This window comes from Antechinus flavipes, chromosome 1 (genome assembly GCF_016432865.1).
Source record: "Antechinus flavipes isolate AdamAnt ecotype Samford, QLD, Australia chromosome 1, AdamAnt_v2, whole genome shotgun sequence".
Taxonomy (NCBI): domain Eukaryota; kingdom Metazoa; phylum Chordata; class Mammalia; order Dasyuromorphia; family Dasyuridae; genus Antechinus; species Antechinus flavipes.
The window spans coordinates 195,131,809-195,155,280 of NC_067398.1; the positions used below are offsets into that span (position 1 = coordinate 195,131,809).

General features: G+C 35.7%; 1 protein-coding gene and 1 long non-coding RNA gene across 5 annotated transcripts in view; one reads left to right on the forward strand and one right to left on the reverse strand.

Annotated features, from left to right (window-relative positions):
* LOC127560283 (uncharacterized) overlaps positions 1 to 17,915 on the reverse strand; it is a 31,694-nt gene extending 13,779 nt beyond the window's left edge. The window contains exon 1 of the long non-coding RNA XR_007953297.1: positions 17,820 to 17,915. This is a non-coding gene — a long non-coding RNA (uncharacterized LOC127560283). The remainder of the gene's footprint in view (positions 1 to 17,819) is intronic.
* The window catches only part of ZNF608 (zinc finger protein 608), a 227,760-nt gene continuing 217,403 nt past the window's right edge, over positions 13,116 to 23,472 (forward strand). For 3 of the 4 annotated variants that reach the window (XM_051994717.1, XM_051994708.1, XM_051994727.1), the window contains exon 1: positions 17,945 to 18,861. In XM_051994717.1, coding sequence (XP_051850677.1) covers positions 17,953 to 18,861 — 909 coding nt within the window. In that variant the 5' untranslated portion in view covers positions 17,945 to 17,952. Of the gene's footprint in view, positions 14,434 to 17,944; positions 18,862 to 23,472 lie in introns of those variants that run through there. The other variant, XM_051994734.1, reaches the window with a different exon arrangement.

Here is a 23,472-nt window from a genome sequence, read left to right on the forward strand (position 1 = left end):
TTTCTAAGGATGGGCTGGAGAGCCTCCCACCCAAGTACTTAAACCATGAAATCTATCTTACCTTACAGGAAAGTATAAAGGGAAGGGGATAAAAGAAAGAGGGAAGGTGGGTAATAGAAGGGAAGGAAGATTGGGGGAAAGGTTAGTCAGAAGCAAAACACTTTTGAGGAGAGATAGGATGAAAGGAGAAAGACAATGGAATAAATAAGGGTGGGAGGGGGTTGGAATAGTCTTGTGCTAAATGAAATGGTTGATGTGGTGTATGTGTCTTAGTGCTACTTAAATAATTCAGGACTTGAGTCTCCAAATCAAGTGAGGCCTTTATTAAGAAGCAAACACTTAGGGGCAGCTAGGAGGCACAATGGATAGAGCACCAGCCCTGAAGTCAAGGAGGACCTGAGTTCAAATCTGGAATCACTCACTTAATACTTCCTAGCTCTGTGACCCTGGGCAAGTCACTTAACCCCAATTGCCTCAGGGGGAAAAAAAAGAATCAGACACTTAGAGCAGTCTATGCTTCCTTAAGGAGGTATTAGCCAGCAAAACAAGACAAAGATATATATGGAATGTGAAGACATCACAAGATGTATAGATTTGAGGTTACAGAATGTGTTTAGTAACGTGGGGAGGTCCTAAATAGAACATGCATGTGGCTACTCAGAATGCATACAGAAAAGACCATTTGGAAAGTATTACTATATATCAAAGATATTATAATTAGCCTAACTTCATTATAAGTTCATCCAAAGGACAGCAAAGAAACACTGTGCACAGACACCATGGTGGGAGGAAAGATTGAGGTTTGGGGTTCATTGTTCAGTTCTACATCTGGTTGGTGCCACTTTCTTACTGGCTGATTTGTCTGGTATGTCCAGTGTATCTAAATTAGATGAATGATGTAGTTTTAGATCATGTAGATCCGCGCTTTAATCAGTGAGTGATTAAGGATTTCAGATGAAGAGAGTTGGGTTGGGAAGGGGAGTTGTGCAATAGTAAAAATCTCTTCAAAATGATGAACAGGATGCTCTCAGAAAAACCTGGAAAGACTTTTATGAGCTGATGCAAAGTGAAATGTACCATATGCAAATTAATAGCAATATTGTAAGATGATTAGCTGTGAATGACTTAACTGTTCTCAGCAATATAATAATCCAAGACAATTCTGAATTGAGTTATGATGAAAAATGCTATTCATACCTGGAGAAAGAACTGATTGTGTCTGATTACAGAATAAAGCATATTTTTCTTTCTTTCTCTTTCTCTCTCTCTCTCTCTTTCTTTCTTTTTTAAAACTACCATTAAGGATTGGATTTTTTTTTCTCTTTGTTCTGTTTTCTTTCGCAAGACAAGAGAATAAAAGAATCTGAAACTCAACATTTTAAAAATAAATTTTAAAAATTATTTTTACATGTAACTAGTGAAAAATAAACTACTAAACAAAAAATAAATAAAAGCCAAAAAATAGTACTTCATGGATCTTCTGTCTCATTATTACCAGAGAGATATTTCTAAGTAGAAAGAAAAAATGATTGGAAAATTTTTTTACAATTATTTGTAGTGTGCTTTCTAGAGTCCCCATGCTGGGTTGCCCAAATATACCATAAGGACTAGCTCTCTGGAGGATCTTGGGAACAGCCCAAGTCCTTTGTTTTAGTGGAGGAGTGATGAGGCAGAGACCCAATAGATGGTCAAGACTGGAATCAGTTTATTTCAAGTCCTTTCAGCCCCTAAATAACTTACCGCGTTTCCCCGATAATAAGACACTGTCTTATTATAATTTTTTTGACAGAAAAAAACCACCAGAGGGCTTATTTTCAGGGGAGGGCTTATTTTAATGAACATTGACAGCAATTTTAATAAACAGGTAAATGTGAACCAAAAAAAGTACCTTTATTCAATAATGATCATGTCATCTTCTTCAACAACATCGTCATAAGTGTCCATACCCTGAATTCCGTCCTGGATGTCTTGCGCCTCTATTTCCTTCAGAAGAAGTGGACCCAATCTGTCATGTCCAGCAATATAGCTCTCTTTAAATGAACATGTCTTGTCCAGGTAACCTGCTCATAGTGCCTTGGCGAGTCAAGTAATTTTATCCCATGACTTCTTCACCCAAGTCATGACTTCTTGCAGACAGGGCTTCACAAAGTTTCCACACTGATTTCTTTCCATTCTATTTTCAATGTAGTCATTGACTTCCATGTGCAAATGGTCCTTGAATGGCTTGTTTATTGCAATATCAAGGGTGTGGAGATAGGCAGTCATTCCTGCAAGAATCATTACTTGATCTATTCTTCTCTCTGCAAGGAAGTTCTTCATTTCTTTAGTGCAGTGAGTGCTGGCTGAATCCCAGATTATCAGACCTCTTTGGTTACCTTGCATAACAAGTGGCAGCATTAAATCAACCCACTTTCTTATAATGGCTTGTGTACATCAGGCTTTTTCGGTTTCAAGAACGTAAATGCCTGATACACATTCAATCTTATCTTTCTTGCCCTTGCTGATGATTAGAGGTGTGGCTTTCTCTCCATCCAAACGAATTGCCAAAACACAGGAGACCCGTGCAGACAGAATAATAAAATTATGACCATCAGTCCTTCTTTTCACTCCATCATGCCCCTCAATAATGTTTTAACCCCATCATGCTCCCTGAGTGCTCTTTCTATCCTCCATGATGCCCCCTGAGTTCTTCTTTTATCCTCCATCATGCCCCTTTTATCCTCCATCATGCCCCCTCACTGACTGACAAAATACATCATGACTAGGAAATTCTTTGACTACACAGGAATTTAAAAGGATAATTACTCTATTTTTGCTTCTCTTGTTTTATCTTCCCTTCATGTAATTTCTCTTTAGCTGACTTCTTTCTGACAGATGGCATCTTGTGAGACTGAGAAGACAATATTGTAAGAAGAAATACCCATATATGGATCCATAAAAACAGTCCTCCATCCTTTACTCCACTGTTTGCCCTTTCATTATAGGTAAAGAGAGTTAATCTGGATATGAAAACCTTCTGAATTTTGAGAGATAAGAGATGGAACCACCCTAAAACCAGGAGTTCTAGAGTCCAGGAGTCTAGAAGTTGAATCTATGCCAAATTTTAGCATCAATTATCCAAGGAACAAGAAGTACATGTGAGAAACTTTTTTCACACTTTCACACACAAACAGCTGTTGAATTTGGGTATAAATTTGATAGGAACATCTCATGTATGAGTTGATTTAGGTATCTCTACCCAAGATCAAAGTGGTATAGGGAAAAGTATTGATGTATTAGGAAAACATTTTCATATTTCTGGTGATATCTTTTAATATGAATATTCATTTTTTCAAATCACTAAATGAAATGGGGAATGCTATTCAGTGATTGACTAAGAGTGAAAAGAAGCATCCAGAATGGTGACTTGAACTGATAACATTTTAGAAGATACTCCCAATTACCCAGTTGTACCTCTAGAGCCCTCAAAGGATGATATTATAGCTTTTCTCTGGAATAGTAAACCCAGGAAGTTACTTGTTACCAAGGAAACTCCACTTGCTAGATTCAGATAGCAGTCACTGTATGTATGAAGCCATTTGTTCATTCAGATAGTTCCTATCTTTTAGAATATGGATGACAACACAACAAAACATTTCTTTATAGCCTGGACAAAGCCACTGAGGAGGACAAAGATTCTAGAATCTTATAACTTGATGGAAAATGATTTAGAATTATACTAAAGAAATCAATAAATTCTAAATATCCCTTGGTCCAGTGATACACCTACTAGGCATCTATCCCCAAAAGTTCAAATATAGAGGAAAGGTCCTATAGATATAATAACAGAACTTTTTGTAGTAGCAAAGGACTAGAAAGAAAATAGGTATCAATCAATTGGGGAATGACTGAATAAATTGTGGTATATGATATAATAAATGACAAATATGAAGAATTCAGTGAAATTTGGGAAGACTTACATAAACTGGTACAGAATAAAATAAATAAATAAGGAGGCATAATTTACAAGATGACCATAAAAAATAAAGAAAATTAATAACAAAAGACTGATAAACTTAGGTCAAGGGTTGATGGAAAAGTATTTCCCATCTACCTCCCACCTTTCCACCTCAGGAAAAAGGGAAGACAAAATATAAATGCATAATAGTGCTTTGGTTTGCTCATCCATAATTTGTTATAAAAAGGTTCAGTTGGGCAGCTAGGTGACACAGTGGATAGAGCACCAGCCTTGAAGTCAGGAAGACCTGAGTTCAAACCTTACTTCAGACACTTAACACTTCCTAACTGTGTGACCTTGGGCAAGTCACTTAACTCCAATTGCTTCAGCCAAAAAAAAAAAAAAAAAGATTCAGGAATGGAGAAGTGATGGGAAAAGATGGATACTTAAATTTTTTAAAAAAATGAATATAGCATTTAAAAAAAGTAATTGATAATTATCTGAAGGAAATAGAAAGTAGACCAATTTGGTTAGAATTTGACTATATAAATGAAAGCAATAAAATCAACCTAAGATTATGGGTTGAAATAAAATTGTAAAGGGCTTTAATTGTTAGCCAAAAGATTATATATATACATATATATTCTTTTTTTCATATAGATAACAGGGAACTTTCTTGAAAGGGACCTTCTTGCATGTTTAGACTCATACATTCTAGCTGTGTAAATAATGGATAAAAGAAGGGAAAGACTAGAAGCTGGGAGCCTAATAAGGAAGTTATTTAAATAGCTTAAATGAAAAGCAATGACATTGTAAGTTATATAAGTGGAGTGAAGGGAATTGATGTAAGAGATGTCATAGAGATAGTTAACAAAACGTTTCAACTGACTGGATATATTGATGAAAGGAAAATGAAAAATTAAGGATTATTTTAAGGTTGGAACCTTGATCACTGGTGGAATTGCTTAGCAGAGGGAGATGTAATGAGTTTTGGACACTGATCAATGCAATGATACCAGAACTCTAATCAATGCAGTAACTATGCAGTAAACTTAAGAATTTAACTATGATGTGTATGGGATATCCAAAAAGATATGTCAAGTACTCTTTTTAACCTAACCAAAATATATGCTCAGTGGCCTACATCTTTATAAGAGATGAATAGTAAACTGCAATGCATTAGGAAGTTGTATTTTTTTTAATGGCCCCAGCACCTTCCTAAAACAAAGGCTTATCTTACAAATCACCAGTCTTCATATGGTGGCAAAGTATGGTTAAGTAATGGAATACTATAGTTGCTGATGAATTAAAGTTGTATATTGGTCAGGATAAGTGATTGAGAAGACCCTGGAGGAGAGAGAGAGTGAGACTAGTGACTTTGCACAGCCTTGCCTCAACTAATTCCAATTTATTTGCAAGTTAAAACATCAAATTCCGATTGTCTTTGATCTTCTTCTAGAATGAAGGAGAAACACCAATCTGTGAGTAATAGTAGCTGCCAGCTGTAATAGTCAGTAGTAGCTGGCCAGAACTGGCCAGTTCTGATTAGTCAGTGCTCCTTCCTTTCTTCCTTCTTTCTTTCCTTTCTTCTTTCCTACTTCTATCCCTCTTCTCCCTCTTCATATGGGAAATCATAAATTTACATGTCGATATTCTGCCCAAAGGAATATACATTTTGATAGATGAAACATAAGATATCTTGGGGTTTGGGAGCTAGATTTTTTTTTCTTCTCTTCCCTACAATTTTTTCTATCATAAAACGAAACAAAACAAACAAACAAACAAAAAAGCCTAGTACAATTAGCTTTTTCCCTATGTAGTTTTATTTATGATTTCTTGAAATGGAAGTCTGGAAAAACCAGGCACTGATATAATTTATTGAACTTCAAATGGAACTACTTGGCTATATCTTAAACCAAAACCATCTGGCTCTCATTGATTGGCCAATAATGGGTCCCAACCCTAGCCTCATTTTTTCATTGTTTGGATTTTGATGGACCAGAGTGCATGTGCAGTACAGAATAAGATGGCCTAGATGGATTGTATCTTTCACAAATGGAAAGTTGTAAACAGTCAATGAGATTATAGCTCTTTTAAAGAATGGAAAAAAATAGATTTATATCTAGAATATTATTTTAAATTCATATTTTAGGAATATTTATTTACAATCTTGACAACATTTCTATATTTGATCATATAACAGATGCTCTTCAACAAAAATATTTCTATCCGTCATTCTCACCCTTATTGTAGTGATTCTGAACCCTTGGTTGCCATTGTTCAAATGTTCTCCATCCTCCAGTGACCCCTTATTGTCATCATCCTCCATCCAACACCTCCAATCTCCTATTCTAACTCTTCTACTATGCTCTCCAAAAGACCCAATTTATAGATAAAAAATTAGAGTTTATCTTAATTCTTTTCCTTTATTTCACCCTCCATTTTCTTGTACTCACTGAGACTTGACCCTCCTCTTGATGACACAATTTCCCTAAATTCACTTTCATTGTCTTCCCATAGGATAACTACATTGCATTGTTTGAAACCAGCCTTTTGTGACTGGGAAACTAGACAAGTTGATTAGAGACCATATTCATTTAATGCTTCACTTGCAACATAGGTTATACTGACTAGAAACTCAGTCCGATCTGAAGATTGATGGAAATATTGAATATAAGGTGTTTTCTGTTTTGAAACTTATCAAGCAATCTAAGTATCTTATCTGAAAACTGCTTCCCTGCTGGTTAATCAGGTATTGTTTCCTCATTGCTTTGTTTGAATCTTATATAATATTCAACTTAAAGACAGTTACAGGGAGTAGATCAACCTTTTTGAATTCTCTTTTCTGCTGGACTACTTAACAAATTTCTTTCTATATTATTTATTTTTAGGACTCTCTTGTTTTCAGCTTTAAAAAGTGATAGAGGCAATATCTTTGATGGCCAACCCAAAGAATGAGATTCAACTTAGACAAAATCTTTCTGTACAATGAGAAACAGGTGGGTTCCCCTATGATTAAAATGAAAAGATGGAGGATTCTAGATGTTCAGAAATCAAAGGAATTGTGGAGCATCATCACCTGTTTCATTATTAGAATTAACTTAGCCACCACTGTAGGAAGATAAGTAATTCTCTTGGACAAATCAGCCAAGAGGTTTGGGGAAGGAGGAAGTGGAAACACCATCTGTTAATCTGACTAGTCCTCCAGGAGATTTTTCCTTTTTTCATCTCTTTCCTTCTCTTTTTCTTCCAAAACTTCTGTTACCCATAAATGACTCTTAGGAAATAAACCAAATATCTAGTCTGATTATATACTGGCAGCAATAAATGTAAGAATTGTCAGAGCAACCACATGACCTGCCAGAAGACTCTTTTATTTGTTTAGTTGATTGAACAACACTGACAAGCAGGCAACCTAATATCAATCCTTCATTCACTTACGACAATCCTAGATTAAAGAGGGAAGTTCATATGTATATTAATCAAAATAAAGTGTTGTCCAGGGTTGAGCCATTCTTATTGCCAAATACTTATACCCTAACAGTAGGGAACCGCTTTCTTTTTTCTCTCTCCATCCTCCTCATGAGCTTCTTTTCTTTTAGGAAAAATTTTGTCCATTGTTGTTTGTAGATTCTGCTATCTTGGAAGATTTCTAAAGGGAAAGTACAGCCAGCCATAAAGATTGATGTAAAAAACTGTAGCCAGAGAGTTTAGAATGCTGGGCAAGATTAATGAAGTTTCATACCTGAAATAATTCTCCTAGGTTTCTGTAATCTGACGCTAAACTCTCCATTCCAGTAATCAGAGATTTACTTCTACTTTTTCTACCAGTGGGAGATAACGATTTAGGAAGGAAAAAAAAATATCTAGCATAGAGTAGGAGCTTATATGTTAGTAGATTGATTGATATCAGCCAGAATGGTACCTCATCCAATTATTTGTTTTTTGTTTGTTAGTTTGTTTGGCTATGTATATGTATATGTGGAAATAAATATATATTAATTTGTTCTTATAATTAACTTATGTGGTACGTAAAGGAGGTATTATTATAACCATTTTGCAGATATAAAAAATGAGACTTTGGGACATAGTGAAATCTTTTAAAAAATATTTTATTCCCCCCCCCCAAAAAAAAATGCATGCTAAAACAATTTTTAAAATCTTTAAATTTTTTTTAAAAGGTTTTGAGTTCCAAATGCTATTTTTCCTTCTCTCCTTCTTTCCTGTGATGGTAAGCAGTTTAATATAGGTTAGACATGAATGATCATGTAAAACATTTCCATATTATTTATTTTATACAAGAAACTTTGAATTAAAAAAAAAAAAGAAAGAAGATGAAGAATATGTTTCAGTCTCTGTTCAGATACCAAAAGATCTTTTTCTGAAGGGGGAAAGCACATTTCATCATGAGCTCTTTGAACTGCAATTACTAAGAATAACTAAGTCATTCATAATTCTTCATTGTATAATGTCTCTTGTCTACAATGTTCTGGTTCTGTTGACTCCACTTTATCTCAATTCACATGACTCTTTCTAGGTTTTTTTCCTAAAATAAACCTGGTTGTTCTTTCTTATAGCATAATAATATTCTATTACAACCGCATATCATTGTTTATTTATCCATCCCCAATATGTGGGTATTCCTTTGATTTTTAATTCTTAGCTACCAAAAAGAGCTTCTATAAATATGTTTGTGCAAATAGGTCCTCTCTCCCCTTTTTTTATTTTTTTGGGACACAGACCTAGTAGTGGTATTGCTGTATTATAGGATATCGACAGTTTTATAGCCCTTTGGACATAGTTCCAAATTGTTTTCCAGAATGATTAGATTAGTTCACACATTTACCAACAATCATTAGTATCCCAGTTTTTCCATATTCCCTCCAAAATTTATTATTTTCCTATTTTGTCATATCAGCCAATTTGATAGATGTGAGGTGGTACTTCAAAGATATTTTAATTTGTAATCAATAGTAACTTAGGGAATTTTCAAGAATATAGATAGCTTCAATTTTTTTTTTTTTTGCCTAAAAACTATTTATATTCTTTGATCACTTATCAATCGGGGAATAAGATGTATTCTTATAAATTTGACTCAGATCAATCTATATTTGAGAAATGAGAACTTTGACATAGGAAAATCTTAGAGAATGAATCTTAACACAGATCATTGTAAAACCAAAACTGTATATGCCATATTGCCTTCTGTTTAACTACCAGAGAAATTGTTGAGGGAGTAAATAACATTGGTGATAAGTGAAATATTTATTAAAACAGCATAAAATGAGGATAGCATCCAAATTTTAAGTGGTCAAAACTAGGAATTATACTTATTTTTCTTTCTGTTTACAATTCTGATTGAACTTTTGTTTCTTTTGCATGTTCCTCTGTTGAGTTATATAATATCTTCCCATTTTGTTGTTGCTGTGGCTGTGTTGTTCATTATATCCAATTCAGAGATGCAAGTCCAAGAGAACTCCATGTTTTTTTTGTTGTTTGTTTGTTTGTTTTTGACAAAAATACCTATATGGTTTGGCATTTCCATTTCCAGTTTATTTTACAAATGAGAAACTGATGCAAACAGAGTTAAGTGACTTGCCCAGGATAACATAGCTAGTATCTGATCCTTTTTTAGTAGTGTACTCATCTTCTAGAACTTCAGAGATTTTAGATTTTATTTAGGTTTAACAAATCCATTTGTTATAGTGTCTATTTTGATTTATTTATCCAAGCAAATTCTATTTACAATACACTAATCAAAGTACAAGATTTAAACTGACAGAAAAAAAAAATGAAAGTTGTGAAGAACTTCATATGAAAAAATTTGGGAATGGGTCTGTGAATAGAGAACAATGTTAGACTATAAGACCAGAAGAGGTCAAAAACAAAGACATTTATATATCTTCTTTATCTTCAATCTCTCCCTGTGTACTGACTCCTCTTCTGCTATCTGACATCTCTCTCTTCCTCAAAAAACCAATCCTTTCCTTTCTTCTAATTATTATCCTATATTTCTTTCTGCCCATTGTGACCAAATTTCTTTTTCTTTCATTTAATAGCATTTTATTTTTTCAATTAAATATATAGTTTTCAACATTCACTTTTGTATGATTTTGAGTTCCAAAATTTTCTTTCTCCCTCCCTTAATTTTCCTCTCCCAAAGACAGTAAGCAAATTGATATAGATTATATATATATATATACACACACACACACACACACACACACACACATATATATATATATATGTATATATATACAATCATTTTAAACATAATTCCATATGAGTCATGTCGTGAAAGAAAAATCAAAACAAAAAGTGTGAATAGCATGTTTTGAGCTGCATTGTCTCCATAATTCTTTTTCTGGCTGCATATGTCATTTTCTAGCCCCAAACTATTGGAATTGTCTTGGATCATCATATTGTGAGAAAAGTTAAGTCTGTCATTATTGATCCTCATACAATCAAGCTGTTACTTTTTACAATATTCACCTGGTTCCACTCACTTCACTCAGTATCAGTTCAGGTAAATTTTGCTAGGCTTTTCTGAAATCAGCCTGCTCATCCTTTCTTATAGAACAATAGTATTCCATTACATTCAAATAACAGCACATCTTATTCAGCAATTTCCCAACTGATGGGCATTAACTCTATTTCCAATTCCTTTTGTAGCCCAATTTCTTGAAAAGTCTATCTATAATAGATATCTCCGCTTTCTTTCCTTTCACTCACTTTTTTACCTCTTACAATCCAGTTTCTGACCTTATCATTTTACTGGAACTGCTCATTTCAAAGTCACCAATGATTTCTTAATTGGCAGTCAGTGGTCTTTTCTCAATCTGCATTCTTCTTATCTTGTACAACATTTAACACTATTAATGCCCTTTTCTCCTTGATACTTTCTTTTTCTAAGTTTTTGAAACACAGCCCTTTTTTCCTTTTTCTCTTCCTTTTCTCCTCCTACCCATCTGACTTTTCCTTCTTAGTCTTCTTCCCATTTTATGTCATGATTGTGAGTGTCTCCTAGACTGTTCTTTATCCTCTTTGCTTTTCCTTCTATGTTACTTTACTTGATGATTTTATCATCTCCTATTTAATTACCAACTTTATGTTGATGATTCTCAAATCTACCTATCCTCCCAAAACTTCTCTGCTAACTTCCATTCTTGCATCTCCAACTCTTCTTCCAGCCATTTTGTTCTTGTTATCCAGTAGATATATTAGACTCAACATGTCCAAATCAGAACTTATTATTTCCCTCCCTAAACCTTCACCATTTCCTAATTTTCTTATTGTTAAAGACAACAGCATCTCCCCAGTCCCTTAGGCTTGCAACTTAGGTGTCAACCTTGATTCCTCACTATCTCTCACCACTTCATACTCCATATTCATCTGTGGCCAATGATTGTCAACATCACCTTTGGAACATCTTTTGACTATTCCCCTTTTCCTCCTGATACTGCTACCACCCTGGTGCAGGGTCTCATCACCTGAGTTTAGGACTATTGCAGTATTTGGTGGCTCTGTCTGCTTCATTTCTCTTCCCACTCCACTTCAATCCAATCCATTCTCCATTCAGTCACTTCAGTGATTTTCCTTAAGTGCAGGTCCAACCAAATCACTTCCCTTCTCCACAAACTCAAGTGACTCTCTAACATCTCCAGGATCAGGCAGAAAATTCTCTGGTCTTCTAGTTTTCTTACACTTTATACCCTGAGAGTTGAAATATGTATAAAAATACATATTTCACCTTCCTCCTCCCCATCATGTACCTTAAGGTGAATTTTTTGCTAATTTCCTAATAATCAAAGAAGTTGTTTCTAAGATTTGATTGACTTAGGGAACTAATATTCAAGCAGACTAGTTGTTGATGCAACTTCTTGATGGATGCAGGTTGTATTGCCATGATTTCCTGATTATTTTTGGGTATTAAAAACAAAACAAAGTCCAACCACTTGTCTGTGGAATCAGGGGTCCTTAAAACGATGTCCAGATTTGATCCTTCGTATTTGCCCTTAGTGGGGCTAGTGCTTGAGCCAAATGCTATATTTTGTTGAATATCCTTTATATTCTACGCCTAGGTAAAATTTTCTTTTTATTAGTTGTTGAATGTTTTATTAATGTCTCACTTCCTAAACTTCTATTTGCCTGAGTTAGGTCCTGAACATGACATGACCAAAAAGTTTAGCACTTTGTAGCCTACCTGATAATTAGCCTTCTGATCTTAGTAAGGCTCCTCCTAAGATAAAAGAAAATGATGCTCATTACTGGACTACACTTGAAGCCTTTCTAGTTTTAGAAAAACTTGTAAGACTTTGTTGTCTTTTGATGCAGGGTTATGATGAAGTGGCAGGAAATGGAGAATTATGATAAGCTATCAAAGAAAGATTTTAGTAGTAGTCCAATGGTATGAACAAGAAATTACAGTTAACATATTGACAATTTTGATGAAATGGATCAAAAGTTAAATATGATATTGATAACACTTAAAATTATAAGATATCCCTATTATCTGTATTCACTGATTCAGTTTTATTATTTGACATTTATCTCTTAACATATTTGGCAAACAATAATCCATCCAAAGTCAAAGTTTTATTTATTAAATCAGCACTTATTACATGCTGATATTTGCAAAATGTCCTACAATCAGCCTAATCATTAGGCTGTTACTTTTGTGAAGTAATTTCAAGCTTAGCAAAGTAGTAACATATATTATAGATATTCAATAAATGTTTTTGTTTTGTTTAATTCTATTAAATCCTTGATATTTTGACAAAATACTCTTGAGACTGCCACTACCCCAAAATCAAGAAAAATTAAGATTTAAAATTTTAAAAAGACCCAGACTACGAGGATCTTTTCCTCTTTTAATGTATTAGTTATTACATGTATTACTAAAACTCTAATATCCTTTTTCCTTAAAGTCATATTAACTGGGATATTGGTATTTATCTTGCATTATTAAGTGTCAGGAGATAAAACACTGGGACTAGAGTCAGGGACACCAGAGTTCAAGCCCTGCCTCAGATACAATTAGCTGAGTGACCCTGGGAAAGTTACTCTTGATACCTGTTTTTTTAATCTGTAAAAAAAGGATAATAGCACCTACCTACCTACCTACCTGAGTTGTGAGAATCAAATGAAAATTATTAAGGTGCATTGCTAACCTTACTTTATAAATATTGGCTGTGATTATTTTTAAACTGCCTTAAGATGTTTTTTTTAAGATGATGTATTTTCTGTTGAGATCCCACATTAAGAATAAGAAATAGCATCAAGGGTAGGAGGGTTTAGAATTTGAAGAGGACTGAAAGCTCTGTTCAATTTTAACAACACAGGCCTGTGGGACATTTAAGGGATCTTACAAATTTAAAAAAAAATTTTAAAAAAAATCTACAGGCAGTACTTTCATGAAAAATGAATCCAGTTAAAGATAGGAATATGTCAAGAATTTTCTTTTTAAAGAATGTCCACAGCCAGGTGGAAAAGATTTGTGTCTAATTTCTGTGAATTCATGTAGTACTGGTTATATGGTTGCCTACCTTCACACTTCATTGCTTGCAGATTCGGAGTCTGGAAACAAAAGGGTTTTCACTGCCTTTATTCTCAATTCGATTTTTTTCTTATTTAACCATCGAATAAACATAGAGACGCAAGAAAACATTGGCAGAAAAGGCTCAATGCTTGGAAAGAATGTTTGAAAACAACTAAATCCTGAGTGTGGACAGCACTAGTTGTTTCAGTGATAAAGACAGTAAAACGGTGTTCCTAGCTTCTTACTGATCAAGTCACTGATTTTCCGGTCACTGGATAAGAGTATTTTTTCTCCTAATATGACACCATCGCACATTTACCGACACCTTCTGTTCCCAGTGTTTAAGATTTGTTATAAATAAATAAAATGTTGGGTGGATGATGCAGTAATTGAAATGGCAGCATGATTTTATTTTATTGCAGGTTTTTCAACCCTTATCTAGTATACTGATACTTGCAGAATAAAACGCTTTTTTCCTAGACACCCCTCCTACTTCCTTTCCCTCTCTCCCTTTCTCTCCACTTGTCCCCCACCCCCAAGTGTTTTTGTATGTGTGTGTATCTCAACCCTCTACAGTAGCCAAGAGAAAGCATCTAGCCAATCATAGGGCTCGGTTTCATAAAAGCTGGGTTCTGATTGGCCAAATGAGAAAGAGAATTGGGAACAAAGAAAAGCCCCTTTCAGGTATACAGCGAGCTTCTTTTTGCTCTACTCTCCTCCCTCTGTGTATATGTATATGCGTTCAGTTCTGATTTCAATTTTGCAGTACAGGCTTGTTGTATGTTGGTGCACAGGGGGCTTTTTTTTTTTTAATTTTTAAAAAAGGAAGGTTTGTGACATTTGATGGTCCGTCTTAATAAATTTATTGAAGAGATAATAATTTTAAAAATAAAGCGGCTGCAACAAAACATATTCAATGCAGGTAGAAGGAAAAGGTCAACTCGATCCAATACAGACCGTAAGTACGGTTTAATGGTGTGTATATAGCACGTAGAGGGGATTTCATGCAGGGGAATGTACGAGTTTTATGCGTTGCCATTACAGTGTTTTGCTCGAATTAAAAAACAAAACCAAACAAAACACGAAAGGATTAGCTTTATTAAGCAGAGGGTGAAACCTCTTCACACAAATTAGGCTTGATCGGGAGTGGGAGGAGGGAGGGGAGTATTTAAAGTATATTACCTTGAGTTTTTTTTCTTTTCCTTTTTTTTTTCCTTTCCTTTTCTTTTTTTTTTTTTCTTTTACTAACCAGGAGAATAAAAGTGACACAATTACATACCAGTCTGCATAGTCTCCATTCTCCTACCCCACCCAACTGCCTGCAATTACAACCAGAAACAAGTAGCTCCCATGAAGAAAGATCTTGGGAGCTATAGACGTGATTACACGGGAACGAACTGATTTTTGTCCCCTGTCACTTAATAAGGGCCGAATATTTGATATTGTGCTAAGGAAAACACTCGTTACAAGTAATGGTTATTAGTATTTTTCCACCTCTTTCCAAAAAGCCAAGAGCAACCCGCCATTAAACAATAAAAATCCAACCCAAATAAATCCACTAACAACCACGATGATGTATTTATTGCAGAAATTAGTCTAGAAGCTAGCAAATGTTTTGCTTTTACCCATTTCTCCCTCATCTTCCCCATATCTTCCCTTTCCCCCTTCCTGTTTCCGTTCCCCACCCCCACCTCTTCTTAAACTACTACAAATTGGAGATAACTTGAGGAAAGGTTTATAACGTGTTTCTTTAAAACATATGCTTTGCCTTCGTGTTCAGTACATTTCACTCATTCCTAACTTCAGGGATCTTGTTCTCAGAGAAATGTTTCACATTCATAACTTGTAGCTGTGCCAACAGTGGAAGGAGGAGGGTATAAAGGAGGAATTGGAGACTAGAGGTGGGGGGAGGGGGAGAAAAAGGAGGAAGGGAGGGAGGCAGGGAGGTAGGGAGACAAGGAGGGAGGGAGGGAGGGAACAGACTTTAAGATTTTTTTTAAAGACCAGATCAGTATTTTCTGGATACGCTTGTCACCCATTTTTGTTCTCACGACAACCAATTGAGCCCTTGATCCTCACGTGATGTGAAAGGCTTGAACTGTAACAAAATCGTTCCTTTTAGATGGTTGGTTGTTGCTAACTCGCCCATCCCCCCACCTACATTTCCTGCAGACCAACTCTTTACCTTCAATCCATCAACAATTCATTACAGCTTTTAGGTTCCAAACGCCAGCTAATTAAAAATACTAAGCCAACCTCCAAGACCATCAGACTAATGCAGTAGGGGGTGGGGTAGAGGAGTGGAGGGAGAGAAAAAATAAATAAAAGGGAGATGCGCCATTTGCTGCAACCAGAAAAACCGTCCTGAAAAAGGTCGCGTTTTTCTTTTTGGACTCTAATTACCGTGTTACCACATGACCGATTGGCTTGAATGACAGTGGAATTTTCCTTCTGGACATCACATGGAAATTTTTTCCCCCTTTATGTTGTTAAACATAAAACGGGAAAAGACCAAGCCCCCTTCTGAACAAATGTTTTTATAACTGATTTATCAGATCACTGAATCATTCACCCAGACCCTCGTCTTTCTCTCCTCTTCTCCAAACACCCCTCCTCCACCCCATCCCTTCTTCTTCCCTCACCCCGCAATGTCCCCCACCTCCTCCCCACTCTACCCCCCTCCTCAAGTTAGTTCAAGAAACAAATCTGTCAGGACGGGAGAAAAAAAAAAATGCCACTTCCCGACTAACAGGAAAAATCCAGCCCAGATTTTCAGTCCTTTCTTTCTTCTTTCCTTTCACTAATTTGTCCTGATGTTAGCACATTCTTTCTTGTTATGAACTGGACGCCTGTAGGTTGGTTACACGGGATCATTACTTACTGATCACGATGACTCAAGGCTGGAATTGAAGACGGAATGTTAAGTTGGGAAAACTTTTTAAAGCCATTTTTTGGCTATCATTCTTGATGCTTGTTAAGAAGGAAAAAAACCACCCTTGGTGCTTCTGTTCTGAATGTGAAACATTATCTTCCAGCTGTACAGTAACATATTTTTTGAGGAGAAAAGGACTCCTTATGCGTTTGCCAAAAGGGAGGGGAAGGAATGGAGAGAGAGAGAGAGAGAAGGAGAGAGAGAGAGAGAGAGAGAGAGAGAGAGAGAGAGAGTGTGTGTGTGTGTGTGTGTGTGTGTGTGTGTGTGTGTGTGTGTGCTGGGGGGATAATGTTATCGAGTGATTATTCTGACTGAGATGTGTTACTTGGTTTCTGCTTCTTGATCATTTGATGTTTAAGTAAAATGAGGCACAGGGTTGTTGCAGAGACGAGTGGGAACAGCATTGTGATTTGCTGGTCTAATTAAAAATGATAAAGGATTAAAGGTAAGCAATATGTGTGTGTGTGTGTGTGTATCTTATCTATCTATATATGATATTTGACAATCAACTGTTTAAAAAGGGGAAAGAGCCCTTTAAAAACCATTTTAACTGATCTTTGTCAAACACACACTCATTTGCGGTCACTGAGGCCACCTTGGTGTAGATCACTTAAAGTGTATGTCTTAATCAGTTTCTTATACAGTCAGTAATACTATATTTAACCGACTGAGCAATTCTGTGACCTAGGAAGAGTACTTGAGGCTTATTTTAGATGTTACATTTTCTAAAGGACACCCATTCTTTGTTTCAGCAGTTTTCATTCCTGAGGGCAAGCACATACAACACAAAGGAGGTGTGAGGTATTTGTATAGGAGTTGTTGGTCCTTTTTTGGATATTGAATTTTTTAAAAAAAGAGAGAGCCTAGGTTTTTTCTTTTTTGTTTTCGATTAAGAATCAGAATTGGGGGAAATTTAGATTGAAGACGATCTTGAAAATGAATTTTAAAACTTAAAGGTAATTTTCTTTTAAAATTAAAATTCAATAAATTCAGGAAGAATTAGGACTGTTATTTCCTCCCCTTCTTTCTCCCAGCTATTTTAGGTATTGTACAGACCCTAAATTCATTTGTGTGTGTGTGTGTGTGTGTGTGTGTGTGTGTGTGTGTGTAGTTGTTCTTCGCTTTCTGGAAATGAATCAAATTATTAGAGTGTTTTTTAAATAGATTTTTTTTTAAATCTTGGGCATATTTTCCTATTTGAAAAACAAAACCACAGAAACCTGCTTTGGACAGTGGAAAACAGTACATGAGACACCTTTATACCTTATTCTTCTATCCCTTACTTACTCCCTAACTCCCCAATATTAATTGTATTGTATTCTGGTAACACCCAGACAAGAAATATTCGACTTTTCCCCCCCTCACAGGAAAAGATGAACCTGGACTGAAGGGTATAGACCCGGGACACATACCTGGGGCAGGAAAAAGAAGTGGAAGAGAAGACTTTTTTTTCTTTAAGAGAAAGCCCGGTGGAGATAAACGAATGTCCCCTCATCACCAAAGGAAAGTTCATCGGATTTTCATTCTAGAAATCTTGTTTTCAGGATGTCAGTGAACATTTCCACTGCAGGAAAAGGTGTGGATCCAAGCACAGTTGATACTTATGACAGTGGTGATGATTGGGAAATTGGGGTTGGGAATTTAATAATAGATTTGGACGCTGATTTGGAGAAGGACAGACAGAAATTTGAGATGAATAATTCCAATAACAGCACTAGCAGCAGCAGCTCCAAGGATTGTGGGAGTTTGGCATCCAGTGGGGCTAATGCTACCACCGTCTTAGCTGATGGCCTAAAATTTGCTTCTGTTCATCCCTCTGCTCCCCAGGGGAATTCACACAAAGAGACCAGCAAATCAAAAGTGAAAAGGAGTAAAACTTCTAAGGATGCTAATAAATCTCTGCCTTCTGCTGCCTTGTATGGGATTCCTGAGATCAGCAGTGCTGGTAAGAGGCAGGAAGTCCAAGGGCGCCCTGGAGAGGCAACTGGCATGAATTCAGCACTGGGTCAAAGTGTGAGCAGCAGCAGCTGTGGCAACCCAAACAGCAATAATACCAATACCAGCACCAGCACCACTATTGTTGCCACAGGGGCAGCCTCTTGTGGGAAAAATAAAGAGGAGAAAACAGGTAAAAGTCAGAGCAATAGAGGCTCCAAGAGGGATAAGGATGCAGGGAAATCCAGGAAAGACAAGCATGACCTGCTTCAGGGCCATACCAATGGCAGTGGTGGCCAAGCCCCCCCTGGGGGGCATCTATATGGCTTTGGGGCCAAGGGCAATGATGGCGGGAGTCCCTACCACTGTGGGGGCACTGGGAGTGTCACCTCCTCCACTGGAGGGGAAGTTAGCAAAAATGCCTCGGATTCAGGGCTCTTGGGGAACTCTATTTTGGTAAAGAAAGAAGAGGAGGAGGAGGAGAACCACAGGCGAATCAAGAAACTGAAAACAGAGAAGGTAGGACCAGTCACTTCTTAGATCTTCACCTTGTATACCTCTCTGTTTTTATGTGGGTCCCTTTACCTATGTATAACTATAAACTTAGTTTGCCTTTTGACCTTAATGACATTTGTATTGTATTACCATTATTATTATTTAATAACTGAGTGAATTATTTACTTTAGTTCTTTATAGCTAATGATGTTATTGCTGCTGTTATGGCAGCAGTGATGACTTCATAAATGGAAGTATGTGTGTCATTGTGTTTATTGTGTGTTAAGAGAGGGAGGGAGGGAGGGAGGGAGGGAGAGAGAGACAGACAAGAGAAGAAAGGAATAGGAGGGAGAGGAAGGGAGGGAAGGAGGGAGAAAAGAGGAAGGGAGGGAGAGGAAAGGAAGAGGAAAGGGTGGAGGAAGGAGAGAAGGAGGGAGGGAGGGAGGGAGAGAGAGAGAGAGAGAGAGAGAGAGAGAGAGAGAGAGAGAGAGAGAGAATCTTAATTTTTCTCAGAAGCAGAAAGAAGTTCATTTTTCTGCTACAAATGGGCATCTGGCCAGTTTGTAAGTTGGTGTGTTTTTTAATGGAACTTAAGGCTCATGAGCCCACTTAACTTTTTCCATTTAGTAATATTTCTGCTGTTGTTTCCTTGGGTTCAAGGGTCCTTCCCTTGGAAAAGTGTGTTAAGAATTCTAATTTGTATGCTTTAATTTTTTTTAACCTTCTGTAAAGGAATTTTGCTATAGGTTCTATAACCAAGCACAGATTTATTTCTCTCAGTAATGATCCAAATGCCATGTTTAGCGTACTGTTTCATAGAAGTAAGTTAAATCCAGAATGAGGTTAAACAGGTGCTTGTACACTATGGCATCACCCTCACCAACATATTGTTTTCCTGTGTAAAACTCCCTAATGGGAGGGACACTTTTCCTCTTGATTGGTTTGTGACTACTTGGATTTCTACCCTTTACCAGTTGAAGCTGAAACTGAAGAAATGAAATGAGACAGGTGGATTGGGGTGTTATGTTGTGTTCATGACATAGGAAAAATAACTAAGTGATGTCTAACAAAAAAAGGGAAGTGAAATGTTGAATTTGATCAGTCTGCATTATTTACACAAATCAGAATCCCCTAACCATTATTATTATTATTTTTATAAGTTTTATCTTAATTCCTTAATTAGATTGCATAGATAAAGCCCTTAAAAAACCTATCCCCTTTATTGCCTGCTAAATGAGGTCAGAGTCTCTTATCCTACTGAATTCAGATCATCTTTGTTGAAGAGCCGAAATTGCTCTGTCCAGAGGATAAAGTGTCCCCCCTGTATTTAGTTGGGAGTAGGGGTGTGTGTGCTCATAGCTTATAATGAAATGTCAAAAGAATTTTATAGGTTGTGATCTTACTGTCCTGCTATTAGCTTATGTCATGATTATCTGGAGATATTCCTATAATTCCCCCTCTTTTTCTATCTTTTAATTTTCAGGACATGAATAATGACAGTAAAATTGTTAATTAATTTGCATGGTAACTTCTAGATTTCTATTGGAAGTAGAATTTGAGTAAACTGACATTTTAAAAATTAGACAATCCTTTTGCTTATCTATGAATTTCTTTCTTTAGTTTTAGGTTTTGTAGTGAAAATTGTAGAGCTCTTTATTAGTGTGCAGAAATTTCACTTAAAGTGCTTCTTTTTTCAAATTAATTGTTGATGACTAGTATTTAACTTTGTAAAATAATAACATTTTAAAGTAAGTTACTAATCCATTAAGCATAAATTTTAGCATAAACTTGCTCTAATACAGTTCTTCATTTTATTTGAAAGTGTCCTCAAATCTTATTATTAACTTGGTACAGTAGGACACTTACTTTTTGTTGCCAATTGTCTTCAAATTGCAGTTCTAATCTGCTTTAACCATCTAGATAAATTGCTCTAATCCAGTCTTCACAATGGCTGTGGTTAAAGAGTCAGAGGCATTTGATTGGATTCAGTGGCTGCCTGGAATGTGGGAGGTGCTGCCCTTTTGCATCCCCCTTAGCCTTTTAATCTTTCAGCCAAATGTTCACATTCAACAATTTTGTTTAGCTGGCAATCGGGACATTTCTGTATCTCTAAGACTGCTGTCATGGCAACAGAGATTAGAGTGTTAGATGCTCTAATTTTTTAAGTTTTTGTGTTCTTTTCTCAAGTCACAGAGGAAATTACATGAAGAATTAAATTATTACTATATATGCAAGTCATCATCAATCAGCATAATGTCAGTGGGATAGATAATTGGTATAACCCAACTTGTGAACAAATATGCCATTTTATATTGGAGAGAGAGAACACTGTTTTTATTCATTACTGTACCTTGTTGAAATAATAGCTGCATTTCCAATGCTACCTTCTGCTGTTGGCACACCGTGACTTCAGGAAAGGCTTCCCATGGCCAAATTGTGTAGTGCTAGTCATTGTCTATCAAACTGCCATGTTGGCTTAGTGTCTTAAACAACATCCCTAAGGGCTTCCTCCTTACCCCCATAGCAGAACAAGTTTTTAAAGAATGTTTCCTCATCTTGGCACTTGAAAGGAGAATTTTGTATAATAGTACCCTTGGAAGCACTTTGGGTTCTTTGATTTCTGGCAATATTAATTAAACTCCTTTCCAGAAAATATTATATAAGAAGAATGGATAGTATAAAGATGGAAGAATTAGGATTGAAAGAGATAGTTTTCGCTTGTAGTGAATTAAATGTTGATACTTTATTTTAGAAAATCATCTGCAGGGAACTGAGTCCTGACATCTTGAGATAAAGATGTAAATGTACACTTTGGATGTTGAAATGTAGAAAATTAACTACAACAAAAGCTCGAGTGATAATTTTTCATTGTAAATAAAAACTGAAGGGAATCAATTATTTATATTTGTTCTGTTGGCAGATCTCAAATATATTCATAAAAGTAACTGCCACTATTAGATGTTCACAGGATACTTATCTATTTATGGTCTGTTTATTTGTTTGCCTTACCACAGAAAGTCATGTAACACATGATAAATTATATCTTATTAAGCACTGGTGGTGACCTAGTGATTCTTTTATGCTGAAACTGCAAGTATGTTGAAGTCTTTCTTAACATGTGAAGCAAAGTAAAAAAAAAAAAAAAAAAAAACCTATTATAATGCTTACATAGCTGAACTATATTCATGCAGTCCATTTTCTTGTTATGCCACTGGGGACATGTCTGAATAAATAGATTTGATCAGTAGTCTTAACAGCTCCTAGATTTGTAGTGTTTAAACTGTCCTTACTCCCTCCTCCTCCCCCTCCTCCACCACCTTGAAGTACAAACAATAATAGCTTCCTATTGTGGTTAAGAAATATCTTCTTGCACAAGGTTATGGATTTAACTTCTAGGGCACTGGAATATTCAGCTTGGTTAAATGATCATATCTGTATATTTAGATATTTAGATATAACATTCTAATGAATGTATCAAATGATTGTAGAGTACCAAAATGTAATTTTGTTAAAGTCTTCTAAAAGAAAGATAAATGATGAAAAATGGAAAAAAGACCCAAGATCCGCTAATTTTATCTTCTATCTTTTAAGGGAATTAGTCTACTATTATTACCAATGTCTAAATCATTTTCCATGTCGTATTTTACCTTTTTATAAAAATTGAGTCCTGAATGTTGTCTTCTTCAGATTAGTCTCTCTCTCTCTCTCTCTCTTTTTTTTTTTTTTTTTTGAGGATTATCAGTAGTTAACATTTTCTCCCCAAAACTGCTTTTTGTGTGTGTGTGTGAGTAGTGTGAGCAGTTTAAGAACAAACCTGGGTTAATAGGAAATATGTTTTTCAAATAGCTATTTCCCTTCCCCCAAATTCTTCTTGGAGAGAGAGGGCAGTTTATCCACTGTGAAATAAAAGGGCAGAAAGGTCACTTGCTGTAATTAAAGAACAAATGCCATTGTTGTTTGACAGCAAACTGTTTTGAAAGCTACATAAGGGATTTAGCTGTTAAAAACATTGATAACTCTGGGTGTCTAACAATAAGCAGTGTTCAAGGTTCTTAATTTTCTATAGTCTCTGCTAGTACTGTGACAGTGCTTTCTGAGCCGTGTGAATAGGTGCTGCCCTTTAGCTAAAGGAAGCTTTTCTGAGAAAACCTTTGAACACTGAATTTTCTTCTTAGCCAGTGTAGCATTTAAAATAATTTATGGTAGTGTGAAAGATTAAAAAGTATACATTTTTGAATTCATGAATTTAGTTTATATTATTGGACATAGCAACTTTTTTTCTTTGGGATTAGTTATTTAACAACTTTTAATTATTTGTACTCTGCAAATAAGAGGGAAAAGATTGATTTCCCAAATGTTATGTTAAGACTGTTATTCATGTTCACTTTGCTGCAAGACTAAAGAAATTATAGGTGTATATAAAGACTTCTTTTCCTCCTGCAAAGTAGCATTTATAGGTAAGTAAATTAAATGCATGTTGAAAGGACTAGGGAAAAAAAAATCTCACAAGCTGCAGAGGTGTTCAATAACCAGATTCAAACACCATGGAAAATCCATCTGTTCTTCGTTTTTTAGTATAGAAACGGGAATTGAATATCTGAAATTTGCTTCAATTTTGACTTTGTATGTTTTTTT